Source organism: Peromyscus leucopus, chromosome 7 (genome assembly GCF_004664715.2).
Source record: "Peromyscus leucopus breed LL Stock chromosome 7, UCI_PerLeu_2.1, whole genome shotgun sequence".
NCBI classification, from domain to species: Eukaryota; Metazoa; Chordata; class Mammalia; order Rodentia; family Cricetidae; genus Peromyscus; species Peromyscus leucopus.
In genome coordinates, this window is record NC_051069.1 from 51,039,899 (window position 1) to 51,054,093 (window position 14,195).

Below are 14,195 nucleotides of genomic sequence, written 5' to 3' on the forward strand. Positions count from 1 at the left end.
CTGCCTCTGCCTGGGATTAAGGCCTGTGTCACCACCACTTGGTGAAAGGAAACTTCTTGAGACGTAGAGTGTAGACTGGCTGCTTTATTTATTTATTTACTTTATTTATTTTTTCTGAGACAGGGTCTATGTAGCCCTGCTGTCCTGGAGCTGATACGTAGACCGACTGGTCTCAGACTCACAGAGATCCACCTGCCTGTTTCCTGAGTGCTGGAGTTAAGGGGGTGTACCATCACACTCAGTGATTGTTTTCCTTTAGGTCGGCAATTAAGTCCAAACCTGTCTCAACTATAAATAGATAAATAAATAAATAAATAAATAAACAAATGGGGATGCAGTTCAAGGCATTTTCAGCCTTGAACTGCTGAATGCAGTTCAGCCTTTTTCTTTCTCTAGAAACACACACACACACACACATATGTGTGTGTGTGTGTGTGTGTGTGTTCCCGTCCGTCCGTCCGTCCACATGCCATGGCATGGAGGTCAGAGGACGGGTGTGGGAGTCAGCTCTCCTTCCACCTTGTGGATTCCAAGGATCCAGCTCAGGTTGTCTGCTTGGCAGCAAGCATCTCTACCCCGTGGGGCCTCTCACCAGCCCCTCCAACTTTTTGTGTTTTGGGGGACATAGTCTCCCTCTGTTGTCTAGGTGGGCTTGAAATTGAGACCCTCAGCCTCTCAGGTGCTGGGATCACAAGTCACACCCCTGCTGGTTGGCTTATAAGTGACTCTAAACGTTTCATTATGGCACGTCAATGAGCTTGAGGAGCGAGTGGATGTCCCCTCCTGCTGTCTGTCACAGAGGGGAAGAGACAGAGAGTTCCGGAAGTCTTCACTGACAGAAGTCAGTCAGAGCAGAGTATAACTGAGGTGGAGACCTTCTGGCGTGCAAAAGGCCTGGCTTTTGTCCCAGCGTCCTGTCCCCTTAAAAAGTCAGTTCGGGGCTGGAGAGGTGGCTCAGAGGTTAAGAGCACTGACTGCTCTTCCAGAGGACCTGAGTTCAATTCCCAGCAACCACATGGTGGCTCACAGCCATCTGTAATGAGATCTGGCGCCCTCTTCTGTATACATAATAAATAAATAAATCTTTGGAAAAAAAAGATCAGTTAGATGTCAAGAAGTGGGACAGGGCAGCCAGATGTCTCGGGGATAAAGGTACCTGCTGCCCAGTCCAGGGACCTGAGCTCAATTCCAGGGACTTGAAGGGTAGAGGGGAAGGGCTAATGACTCCCCGAAGCTGTCTTCTGGCTCTCCTGGACAGCTGTGACATTTGCGCCAGAGAGACGCATGCACACATACGCACGATGAACAAATAATTTTTTTTAAAGTAGTTAGACTGCCTGAAGAACTTCCTAGCAAGGTGGCCAGGGCTAAGACTGTGAAGACTTTTTATTTGGAAAAGATTGTCTCTGGGTAGAGGAGATTCTCTCTTCTCCCTCCACCCTAGGGAACCCCATCTCTTCCAGCCGCCCAGGGCCCCACCCCCTCATCTCCAGGGACAGAGACTCTTTGTCTGAGGAACCAAGGCTGGGAGGGAGCCGTCTGGCACCTCCCAGTTCCCTGTGAGGGGTACTTGTGTACAGACACACCTCTTTGGTTTCTCCCTGGGCGAATTCCCCTGACTCCTGCCTGTCTGCACCCGTTGACTACAGAGCAGAGTCCCTGGCCCTCTGGGAAGTCTGATTTGATGGGGGTTTAGGATTGGGGTGGGTGTCCCCCTTGAATGATCTCAGGGCGAGGCAGAAGGAATGGAGGGATGGAGGCCAATTCCTTTCTTTGGGGATTAAAAGCTTGGGGGACAGCCTGGGGTGTGTCTCAGTGGCAGAGTGTTCATATAATAAGAAGCACTGGGTTCTACCCCGCTCCATAAAATGGAAAAAAAAAAAAAAGATTGAGGCCTGGAGCGATGGCCAGTCTCAAGTGTCTGCTGTACAAGCGTGAGGACCTGAAACCAAGGACCTGAGTTAGATCTTCAGCACCCACATAAAAAGCTGAGTGCATCAACCCAGGCCTGGAACGCAATCCCTGTGGACAGAGAAAGGAGGATCCACGGGGTTCAGCAGCCAGCCAGCCTAGCCAAACTGGGGAGCTCCAGGTTTGATGAGAGACCTTGCCACAAAAAGTGAGATGAAAGAGTGATAGAGGCAGACAGCCAACATCTGTCTGATTTCCAGACACTGGTGTGTACACGTGCACATCCCCACCACATGCACACACACAAACACATGGATGTTCACGGAAGTTGGATGGAAGACTAGAATGTGTTTGGAGTCCATGGTGAGAGTTTAAGGATGGTACCAGGCATCGAATTCAAAATTGCAAACTTCATGTGGACTAATGGAGATTTAGAGAATGGCTAGGACAGTCTGGGAATCTGGGGGTGAGGATTATGGAAGAAGTGGGGTTCCAAAAAGCAGGCTTTGAGGTGATGTTGGAAATCCTCCCTTTTGCGGGCCTTGAGACAGAAAGAGTTAGGAAAACCTATGATTCCACATCTGAGGACAGGCTGAAGGCTTCTATTTTAATCTCTCTCTCTCTCTCTCTCTCTCTCTCTCTCTCTTTTTTTTATTTTTTTTTTTTTTTTTTTTTTATTTTTTTTGGGAGGCAAGGTCTCACTATGTAGCTCTGGCTGTCCTGGAACTCACTTTGTAGACCAGGCTAGGTTTCAGACTCACAGAGATTCACCTGCCCTGTCTCCCAAGTGCTGGGATTAAAGGCGTGCGCCACTACGTTTTCAGTTTAGGTGCTTTGATTTTGTGTGTCCTGGATGTGAGAAGTCTGTGCTATGGCATGTGTGTGGAAGGCAGAGGACGACTTTTGGGAGTTAGTTCTCCCCGTCCATCACGTGCGTTCTGGGACAGAACTCAGGCCATCGGTCTTAGTGGCAAGTGCTGCTCCCTGCTGAACTATCTCGCTCGCGGTGAAGTTGAATGTTTGATCAGGCCAAAACAGCCTTTGAGAGAGTTAGGCAGCGAGCCCGCCGAAGGCGAAGATTTAGCATTACGCTAGGACTCCCCCGCCCCCACCCTGGGATTCTCGGGCTGGTGGGCGAGGCCCATCTTCCAAGTAGTGAAATCTAGCAAGAAGGGCCCCCATCTCAGTCAGCCAATCAGCGTGTGGCGCACACTTCGCAAACTTTTTCCGTGCTGCTGTGGGTCCCCCGCCTCCTGCCCGGGCCCCGCCCGGCCTGGGCGCTAGAGCGCAGGGCGCGGCCAGGGCGGGGTCTCAGGCAGTGTCCCGCCGATCCTCACAGCCTCAGGCTGTCCAGAGTGACTGCTCCTCCGCAGCCTAGTCCACATCGCCCTTGGCCTTGGTGCACGGGGTCCGCTGGGATGAGAAGCTGCCGGAGACCGGACCAGCCTCGGGCCGGCCTCTGCTTGCTCCTGGCCTCCCTGCAGCTCGTGTCCTGGACGCTGGCTGGTGAGGCGGGACGAAGGGCTGGAATAGCATTTGGGGGTGCAAGGGAGACCCCAAGACATGTGTGCAAGGGAGAGGTCGTTCGTAACGGGTATCATGGTGATGTGGAGACCCTAGGGTCTAGCTCTAGCTGATGTGTGTGTGTGTGTGTGTGTGTGTGTGACCACTGGGGAGGGGGATGTTGCCAGGAAACGTGTGGCTGTGTTTACAAGCTGGTGCCTAAAAAATGAATGCTGCGGGTGTGATGCAATCCCAATACTCAAGAGGAAGAGTCAGATGGATTGCTAGTTCAAGACTAGTCTGGGCTATGTACTGAATTTAAGGGCAACTTTGGCTGCATAAGCAGACCGTTTCTAAAGAGGCACGGGATGGGTGGGAGGAGCATAGGGCTGTAGCTGAGTTGGTAGACATGTACATTTTCTAGCATGTACCAAGTTCTGGATTCAGTCCTTGGCAACACATAAAACCGAGCATAATGGTGTATACCCACAACCCCAGGACTGGAACTGTGCAGGCAGGAACGTAAGGAATTGAGAGCCAGACTGAACTACATAGTGAAGTTGAGGCCACCTCAGGCTATATGAGAGTTTGCCTTTTAAAAGCTGTATTTTATAGAGGTTTGTGTATCCGTGTGCACTTGGGTGTGAGGGTTGACTGGGATTGTGTAAATGTGGGTGACAGGGCAGTCCCTGCGAGGGTGTATGTGGTCAGTCTGTGGAGCTGTAATCCTCCCTCTCCTTGTCTGTTACATGAAATAGAGTCTCATGTGGCTCACGCTGGCCTTAAACTTATCCTGTGGCCCAGGCTGTAGCCTTGAACTTCTAATCCTGCCTCTGTCCTACAAGTGCGAGGATGCCAGGTTATGTAGTGCTGGCGATGGAATCCAGGGCTTCCAGCAAGCACTCTCTCTACAAAGTTTCATTCCCAAACCACGGAGATGATTTTTAAAGCAATTGTCGTATTACAGATGTGTTTATTTGTCTTTGGTTGGCTGCAGTTGGGATTTAGGGGTTTATATTATTGCCTGTGGGAATATGAGTAGTTGTTTCTGACGTTGGTGCTGAATGGAGTGGACATATCAGGAACTCACAGTTTTCTTTTTTAAACTATGTTCATCTATCCATCCATCCATCCATCCATCCATCCATCATGCATCCATCCATCCATCCATCTATCTGTGTGTGTATACACTTGTGCCACAGAATGTGTGTCTAGGTCAGACGATTTTTGGGTCAGGTCTCTCCTTCCACCATGTAGGTCCCCAGTATCGAACTCAGGTCATTATTAGGCTTTGTGGCAAGCACCTCACTCCAGCCATCTCTCTGACCCACATAGTTCCCTTTTGCACTTCTCCCAAGGACTTCACACCATCCTCTCTTCTTGCCCGAAATTGGCTCCCCTTCCCCCTCCCCCTCCCCTCCCCCACCCCTCTCCCTAGAGCCACAGCATCAGCACCATGGACAGGGCCCTCGGGAGGGCGGCAGCGAGGGGCGAGGCGGGGTGCGGCGCGGGGCGGGGTGGGGCTGAGCGCCTAGCGCCGGCGGGGGCGGCCAAGTGGAAGTTGCATCGTACCCCAGCTGCAATATCCTGGGGTGATTTTTCCTGAAGAATTTCTCAGGGCCCCCAAGGGGGTCCCCAGGGCTAAGGGACCGGTGAGTCACCGCTGACGCATGCCCAGCTGTGAGCATCTGGCTTGGTGCCCCAGCCACGCCTCTCAGGGTTCTGCGTGTGGTAATGGTGAGAGGGCACGGTGACTCTCCAAGGGATGGATGACCAGGGCTTCTGTGATCTAGATCACCTCCCAGAAGTGAAGGAAGATGCGTTCTGTCCCTCAGAGGCCAGCGGCATACACAGACCCCACGTTCCCAATTTCTGCTCAATTTGCCCATGCGGAGAACCCCGTGTTGGCCTTTGCCCCATTCTCACGCTCACACAACCTCGGGGTCATGCAAGCTCAGAATACAAGACCCCCGGGACTCCAGGAATGTGCAACTCGGGCCACACCCAGGCAACCCCATCTGCCACCCGGTCGGAAGAGCGAGCGCCCTCCTCGTGTGTTTTCAGATTCTCACACGTCCTTCCCCATGGTCCACAGGCAAATGCTCTCATCTTCCACAACCAGTCGCCCACTCAGTGACTTGGTCATAGTTTCCCTTGCATGGCGTGGGAGAAATCTCCTCAGGGTTAGAGCCTCCATCTCCTGCTGCAAGTCTGCCCGTGGGGTACATGGTGTGGAAATCTTGCTGCCAGGGCCCCCACTCCTGCTGAACAATGGCACCAGGTTTAGGACTTTTCTCTTGTACATTTATTTATTTCGTGAGTGGGAGAGAGAGAGAGAGAGAGAGAGAGAGAGAGAGAGAGAGAGAGAGAGAGAGAGAGAATGTGTGCATGCCACAGCACACATGTGGAGGTCAGACGACCTGAAGGAGTGAGTTCTCTCCTTCCACCATGTGGGTTCCTAGGATCAAGTTCAGGCCATCAGGCCTGGCAGCAAGTGCCGTCACTGAGCCATCCTGTTAGTCCTCAAAACTTTTCATCCAATTCACTGCCTGCGCCTCGACCAGTAGCAAGGACCATGCTTGCAAAATTTCATGCGTGAATTTTTGGGGAATTCCATCCGTGACCCCGCCTGCTCCCTCCCTGTCTGCCTCTCTCCATATCTTAGGTTCCACTGGGCATCTCCCTAGAGGCCTTGGCGAGCAGGGAGAGGGTGTGTCTGTGGGGGAGAGTCTGGGAGGTTTCTGACCCCTCCAGCTGGCCCCACAGGCTCAATGGCTCTTGTGTGCCTCCTTGTCATGGAGCCATGAGAGAGAAAGGGCAGTTAGCTGCTGAAAGGTCACTGCAGCGAGGACTTGAGACTGGGCTAGAGTCTTTGGGGTTTATGGCAGGAAGGACTTTTGAGATGGGAGTTAGCAGCGACCAAGGGGAGATCCCCGTTTCCACTGCACAGGAATTGGAATCTGTGTTAGGATGCAGCTCAGTTGGCAAAAATAGTCACCTAGGATGCACAAATTCTGTGTTCCATTCTCGAGCTGTACAAAGGGGCATGGCAGTGCTTATCTGTAATCTTAGCACTTTGGAGGGGAGCAGCAAAGGGTCAGGGGTTCAAGGCCAGCCTGGCCCACGGTAGACCTTATCTCGAAAACAAAAACAACAAACTGATCTGGCAGAGTTGCTTGGCCAGATGATGTTGTGGATCTAAGTCTTCCCCAGGGCTCCCAGTCTAGAGGGACAGCTGGGATGGTCCACTGGGGAATGACCCCTGTGGTTAGCAGGGCCTGAGAGCCCAAATTCAGCCCCAGGGGGGCTGTAATCCAAATACCTCTTAATGATAGCCTGGTCACTGAAGAGACTGAGCCATGGAAAGTGGGGCAGAGAGAAGGTAGAATTGACAGGAGTAAGGATGCAGGGCCTGGAACAGGGCCCCACAGAGTTTGGGAGGCAAAGTGGGTAGCTGGGATGGGGGTCTTCATCCAAGTCCCTTCCTCAAGTCTGGCCCCCCAACCCAGTTCTCAGTGATGAAGTCAGCTGAGCCACCCTGGGGTGAGGTCATGGCAGATTCAGCAGAACCTGGCTCCTGCCAAGAGTCTGGGTCAGGGGGTTAGTGGGACAGTTTGCTAGGGGAGGGGACAGGCCAGGGGCTTCGGGCCCAGGGGAAGCCCTCACCCGTCCTGCCTAAGCCATATGGATCCAGTTAGCACTGTCCAAGCTGTCTGGGTGGGGCTGCAGGGATGGTTTGGATTAAGGGCCTGTTGGCCAGACCTATTCTTTCTTTCTTTTCTGGGATGAGGGGGGGAGGTGGGGAGGTTATCGGAAATAGATGTCAGAAGGAGGTCAGAAGGTGATAAAACTGGTCCCAGGTGAGATGGAGGAACATGGGAAAGGTAAGGGAAGAGTCAGAGGGAGGAGGTCACGGTAGAAGTTAGACGGGGGAGCCAGATGGAGGTCAGGGAGGGTTAGATGGGAGAAGAGGGAGAAGGCTGTGGACCCGGGAGTCGGGGGGGCATGGGGCTGGGGGTCAGAGGAAGGAGGCTATGGGGGGTCTAAGAAGAGTGCACCCCCTACCCCTTTTCCTCTTGTGGGTTTTCCCTAGCAAGGGGGCTCTGTGCCGGGAAACTGCCCAAGGAGCCAGTGTGGGGGTGTAGGGAGAAGGGGAAGGATCGGTTCTGGGGCTCCGGCCAGGAACCTTTGATTCATCCTAGAACTAGGTCAGCTTTTTTTCTCACCAAAAACTTAGGGGAAAAAAAAAATAACCAGAGTCAACAGACTGATGTAGCAGGAACATCTGTGGGGAAGCAGGGGAACGCTGCTGTCCCAGGCCGCCTGCTTCTCTCTAGACTGTTAACACTCAGGGGAGGAGGGAGTCCCCAAAATCTGATCAAGCCTTATGGAGTTTGGAGTTTGGGGCTTTTTTTTTTTTTTTTCTTTCCAACTTTCAGATAGAGTCTCATAAAGTTGCTCAGTCTGTCCTTGAACTCACTGTGTAGACCAGGTGGAGATCCTCCTGCCTCAGCCTTCTGAGTAGCTCTCGGGACTGGGGACCGTTCAATGAGGTCTGACTCCTGGACCGGTTCTGATTACACCTCCTCACCCTGGCATCTCTCTACAGTGGAGCCTGTGGATGTCCTGGAAGCCTTAGGGGTGCACAGGGGCCAGGCTGGGGTTACTGAGGTGCCCGGCTTCTGTCCCCAGAGGAGTCCACAGGGTGACCGAGCATTCAGGGTGGGCAAGTCCAGCCTGCTCAGTGTCCCTACATGGCAGCTCTTTCCAGGTGAGTCAGGGCAGGAAGGCTGGGGTGGGGGTCATCCTGGACGGGTGATGTCACCTCGGTTGTCTAACGGCCCCCTTACCCTCTGCCCACACAGATGGGCATTTTCCTGAGAACTTTTCTGTGCTGTTCACTGTGCGGGGCCAGCCAGCCAACCGGTCTGTCCTTCTGTCTATTTACGACGAGAAGGGCGTCCAGCAGCTGGGGCTGGCGCTGGGGCCAGCTCTGGGTCTCTTTGGCGACTCCTTCAGGCCCCTCCCCAAGCAGCTCAACCTCATGGATGGCAGGTGAGTAGGGGAAGGGGAAAGGGTCCCCTGTGGAAATCCCTGCACTGTGACTTGTTTCCCTCGTAGGTGGCACCGTGTGGCAGTCAGTGTCAGTGGTGACGAAGGTGACCCTGGTGGCTGACTGTGACCCTCAGCCTCCCGTGTTTGGTCAGGGACCTCGGTTTGTCAGCACGGCTGGACTCACCATGATAGGAACCCAGGACAGCAAGGAGGAGACTTTTGAGGTATGGAGTTCAGTGGCGGGGGAAACTGAGGCAGAGGCTGGGGAGCTTTGTCTTCAGCCTAAACTAGAGGAGAACATTGAGGAGAAGTGCCCAGCTTCCACCTTGCCACACAGAGCTGAAGGAAGGGAGCACCATACAAGAGAACATTAGGAAATCAACAGGAAATCAGGTCACCATGTGTACAGCTGACTTGGTCCCTGCGGAGTGAGCACTTGTGACGGGTGACTGAGCACTCGTGATGGGTGACGAGACCACCACACAGTGCGGTGTGCTGCAGGTTAGGCCGGTGTGTGAGCAGGTGGGGATGTTTGCTGAATGGGGACCGGTGGCTCGGATTGGCATGGTGTGGAGATTACGCTGTGTGAACCTTCCAGGAGACCCAGGAACCTCATGTCTCTAGTGAGCCGCCCGGGATCTAGAACCTGGCCCACAGAGGTGGCCTGAGGGAAAGGGACCCGGAGCTTCAGGGGGCGGGTGTTGGCTGTGTCAGTCACTTTTTTCCATTGCTGTGACAAAACACAAGACAAAGGCTTCCCCAGGAGGTTTTCGTGGGCTCGAAGTTTGAGGCCACAATCCATCATGGCAAGCAGTGTGAGGTGTCAGGTCACACTGCGCCTCAAGTCAGGAAACAGAGAGATGGATGCTGACACTCAGCTCACTTTCTTCTTTTTATCTGGTCCGGGACCCTACGCCACAGAATGGTGCCAATCACTTTTTAAAAACTTTTAATATATTTTATTTTAATGTGTATTTGTGTTTTTGCCATGAGTGTCTGGGTCCCCTGAAACTGGAGTTACAGACAGGTGTGAGCCGCCATGTGAGTGCTGGGAATTGAACTCTGGTCCTCTGGAAGAAGAGTCAGCACTCTTAACCCCTGAGCCATCTCTCCAGCCTGGTGCCAATCACTTTTAAGATGGGTCTCCCTACCTCAATTAACCTAATGTAGATAATCCCTCGCAGGCAGGCCCGGAGGCTTGTGTTGTAGGCAATTCTAGATCTTGTTAAGTTGACTATCTAGGCTCCAGAGGGAGGGCTCAGTCAGTAAAGGTGCTCACAGCTAAGCCTGTTGGCCTGAGTTCAAACCCAAAATGTATGTGGTGGAAGGAGAGAACTGAGTCCTGAAGGCTGTGTCTCACCTCCACACGGGAGGGACCTGGCACACCTGTGCACGCGCATACACACGCTTTCAACAAATCAATGTAATTTAAAAAGTTGGCAAGCTTAGCCATCACACTGGGTGTGTTTGTCCTGTGGTGTCATGGGGCTCTCTGAGTTACAGGTGGAGACGCCACAGGCCTTCCCTTCCTTTGGGTGCTCTGGGTGGGAAGTTCTGAGGCTCCATGGCAGGAAGGGGCAGAGACATGCCAGGGAACAAGGGCCAGAATCATCCTGTGGCTCCTTTTCCTCCTGCGCAGGGAGACATCCAGGAGCTGCTGTTAATCCCAGACCCTCAGGCTGCCTTCCAGGCCTGTGAGCACTACCTCCCTGGCTGTGACACCCCAGATCCCACAACCACAGAGGTAAGTGAGGGGTCCAGGTGGCAGGTGAGTCACCCCTGGCTTTAGGTATCAAGGAAGAGTGGACTGTGACCCAGAAACAAGGAGATGAGCAACTTTAGACCCTGAACACAGGCCTAATCCCAGAAGATGACCTTAACCTCAAGACAGAACAAGTTAGGTGTGGCCAGGAACACCTGTTACCTCTGTACTCAGGAGCTGATGCAAGAGGACCATGATTTGGGGGGCATCCCATGCTAGGCAGCAGAACCCTGTCTCCAAAATGTCAGCGACAACAAAAAGTCAGTCTGGGGCCGGGGAGATGGTTCAGTCAGGAAAAATCTTCACTTTCAAGCGCCAGGACCTGTTTGATCCCCAGAGCCTGTGTGGAAAAGCTGAACATGGGGGTTCTTTAACCCCAGTGCCGGGAAGGCAGAGTCAGCCAGATCCCTAGAGCGCACTGGCCAGTCAACAACAATAAAAACAGGTGGTACCTGAGGAATGACACCCGAGGCCGACCTCTGGCTTCCACATGCATGTGTAACAATTGTACACACTACGATGTGTACACACACACACACACACACACACACACACACACACACACAGAGCTAAGTGAACCACAGGCTGAAGAACAACATGGACCATGTCATGGCCCTCAGTGACTCAAGCGATGACATTATTTCCAATGGGGAGAAGTCTCTAGTCCTGACTGGAACTCTTTCCTCAGGCCCCTAGGGATGAACCGGAAACAACCACCCCTCGTCGAAAGGGCAAAGGAAAGAAAAAAGGGCGGGGTCGAAAGGGGAAAGGAAGAAAGAAAAAGAACAAGGAGAACTCAAGGCTGAGCCCAACCCCTGGCGCCCCCGAGAACCAGGTAAGAACCTGGGACCTCCCTCTTCGCTGCCTAATTCCCACCCATCTCTGGCCCCTCATCTTTGTGTTGGTCCTCAGAGCCTGGCCCCTGAGGTCTGGTTCTCTCAGCCAAAGGGGATGCCAGGTCCTGTGTCAGGGGCTCTCCCATATCTATTCCACAGAACCTCCAGCCTGGAGGAGCTGAAGGAGACACCTCTGAACATGAGAGGACCTGATGGTTAGGAGGTTCATGATGTATTCTTTTTTTTCTCTGTGTAGTTTTGGAGTCTGTCCTGGATCTTGCTCTGTAGCCCAGGCTGGCCTCAAACTCACAGAGATCCGCCTGGCTCTGCCTCCCAAGTGCTGGAATTAAAGGTGTGCGCCACCGCTGCCGCCTGGCCCACGATGTATTCTTAAGGGGATCATCAGGTGGGGTAACTGGTTACAGGTGCATTGGTTATTGTGCCAGTACGTGGGCTCACTGCTGGGGGCATTGGTGAGGGCTATTCCTTTGAAGGCATTGTCTGGGAACTCATCTTGAGGTTCTAGCCGGGAGCACAGATACTCCCATACCCCAGCTTCAGGAGAGACACTGGAGCATGGAGGGAGGAAGGGCACACATGCCCAGTCAACTAGATCAGCCCAGTCTGCCCCGGAGACCAGTGGCATGACAGAGGTCATGTCCTCGTCACCCTCACTTCCTGAGGGTGCTGTTTAGTATTGCTGGTTGAGGAAGCTGCTCATTGAGGTAATGTATAGGGAGTTTCTAGTTGGAGCTCTCCACTAGGAGGACCACTGATAAAGGTCACTGTTGGTGTTTTGGTGTTCTTTGTTGTTTGTGAACTTTTCCTGGGAAGACAGGAACAATAGACAGGGAGCCAATGACCAACAAAGATCCAGTTCCACTCAGATCTAGCGTGGGGAACCTGTGAGCTGACTGGGTGTGTGACAGAGTTAAAGTGAGGGGTTACAGACTGGGGTGTGAGTGACCCTTAAGCAGTCTCCCTAAGCGTGGATGCCTACTTTCCCCTTAGCTGCACAAACGGAGACCCCTTCAGTTAGCCTTCCACACTCAGTACTGTTGCCTTTCCAGAGATCAGGAGATCGTGTGCGGCCCAGGCAGAGTTACAGATAGTTGGGAGCGGCTGGAATCTCTGATGAGCGCCAACGTCCTCCCACCACCTCCTCTATACGAGAATGGCCACCGGCTTGGTCTTGATGGTCTTTCATAGTCACAGTTGCTTTTGATGAAGATGGCAACAGCTATTAAGGACAGCTCTGGGGAACAGCATTCTGTACTAGTGGCCCTGTTTTATTTCTATAGCTGTGCTAAAATATCCTGAGCAGGGGCTGGAGAGGTTAAGAGCACTGGCTGCTCTTGCAGAGGGGCCCAGCACCCATTTACATGGCTCACAACAGCTTGTAACTCCAGTTCCAAGGGATCCGATGCCCTCTTCAGTGACCTGCACTCACGTGGTGCTCAAGCAAGTTCACACACACACACACACACAACACACAAACACACACACAAACACATACACAACACATACACACACACACATACACACACATACAACACAAACAAACACACACATACACACACAAACACACACACACACATACACACACATACACACACAAACACATACACACACATACACACACATACACACACACACACACACACACACACACACACACACACTTGAAAACAAAAACAATAACAAAACCCCCACCTATCCTGACCAAAAGCAACTTCAGAGGAAAAAAGGGGCTTGCAATTCACCTTGCAATTCCAGGCTACAGTCTTTTATTTTGGGGAGGTCATGGCAGCAACTTAAAGTGTCGCATCCACAGTCAAGAGCAGAGAGAATAAACCCATAAACTCTTGCTTGCTTGCACTCAGCTAGCCTTTGCTTTTCTTACACTGTTCTGAACCCCTGCAGAGGAGGTGCCAACCACAGTGGGCTAGGTCTTTCCACATCAATTAACAACCAAAACAGTCGCCCAGAGACATCCCACTGGCCCACCTGATCCAGACAATAACTCACAGACTCCGTTCCAGGGTGATTCTAGGTTAGGTTAAGTTGACATTAGAATAAACCTATGCACTAGTTTTAGATTAAATAAAGGTTAAGGGTTATTTGTTACGGAGATCGTTAGAAGACATGCTGGGGTCATTGTTAGTGTAATAATTGGTTGGGGGTCCCAGAGAAAGCTCATTATTTTGGGGATCACTAAATAGTGATTTTTGTTGGGTGATTCCACTGGTTGGGGTCACAGTGACATCCCTGGATGGAAGGATATCTGTTTGGAACCTTTGGTGCGAGTCATGAAGGTGGGACTCACTTAGCAGTCATTGGCGCTAATGATTTGGGTTAATTTTGTAGGTTATTGACAGGTGGGTCACTGGGAAGGGGTCCTAAGTCATTGGCTGGGTCACTGCTTGAAGTCCTTGGTTGGAGGGGGTCACTGGTTGTAAACAATCTCAGTTCCAGATCTTTCTATCCCATACGAATTCTAAGAGAAACATGCCCTGTCAGCCCCTGGTTCTGACCTGTACTCCGTGGCTTGCTTTCTCTGCCTTGACCCAGTTCTTCCGCAGCTGTCCAGGCTGGAGGAGCTGCAGCCTGGCTGGCTGACCGCTGAGCTGTCATGGGAGAGGACATGTGGGGCTGGGCTTCCAGGAGTCTGACCCTGAGTGCTGGCTCTTGACTTTAATCACTGGGCTCTGGAGCCCATCCAGTTCTGCTTCCAGGCCTGGGAGACTTGGCCCTGTTCTGCCTCTCCTGCATCTGGAAGGTTCCCCCTCTGGCCGCCTTGGAGGGCACTTGCCTTTCCCTCCAGCAGCCTCTGCCCTCAGTGGGAAGCTGCCTGACCCATCCCTGGCCTGGGGGCTCCTCTGAGGGAGAGACCTGGCTCTTTCGTGTCTCATCGTTGTGCCTTGCCTCATATCTGCTCCTCTCCCCATGCCTGCTCTAGACCTCCCTGCACACTCTTGAGACAGAGAGGCCGGTTCTCCGCCAGTCCCCGACTCCTACACCCTTGGCCATCGCCACCACTGTGACTGTTGGACGAAATGCCACTGACCTGCAGGTTGGTGGGAGGGGCTGGTGCTGGGCCAGGGGGCCAGGGGGTGAAGGTGATGGAC

At 52.8% G+C, this 14,195-nt stretch overlaps 1 protein-coding gene across 1 annotated transcript in view; it reads left to right on the forward strand.

Moving 5' to 3' along the window:
- The first annotated feature begins 3,222 nt into the window (after positions 1-3,222).
- Col5a3 (collagen type V alpha 3 chain) overlaps positions 3,223-14,195 on the forward strand; it is a 50,458-nt gene continuing 39,485 nt past the window's right edge. Inside the window, 8 exon segments of the mRNA XM_028872422.2 lie at positions 3,223-3,417; positions 8,024-8,185; positions 8,280-8,469; positions 8,536-8,569; positions 8,571-8,693; positions 10,109-10,213; positions 10,920-11,066; positions 14,027-14,140. Of these exon segments, the coding sequence (XP_028728255.1) occupies positions 3,330-3,417; positions 8,024-8,185; positions 8,280-8,469; positions 8,536-8,569; positions 8,571-8,693; positions 10,109-10,213; positions 10,920-11,066; positions 14,027-14,140 (963 nt within the window). The 5' untranslated portion in view covers positions 3,223-3,329.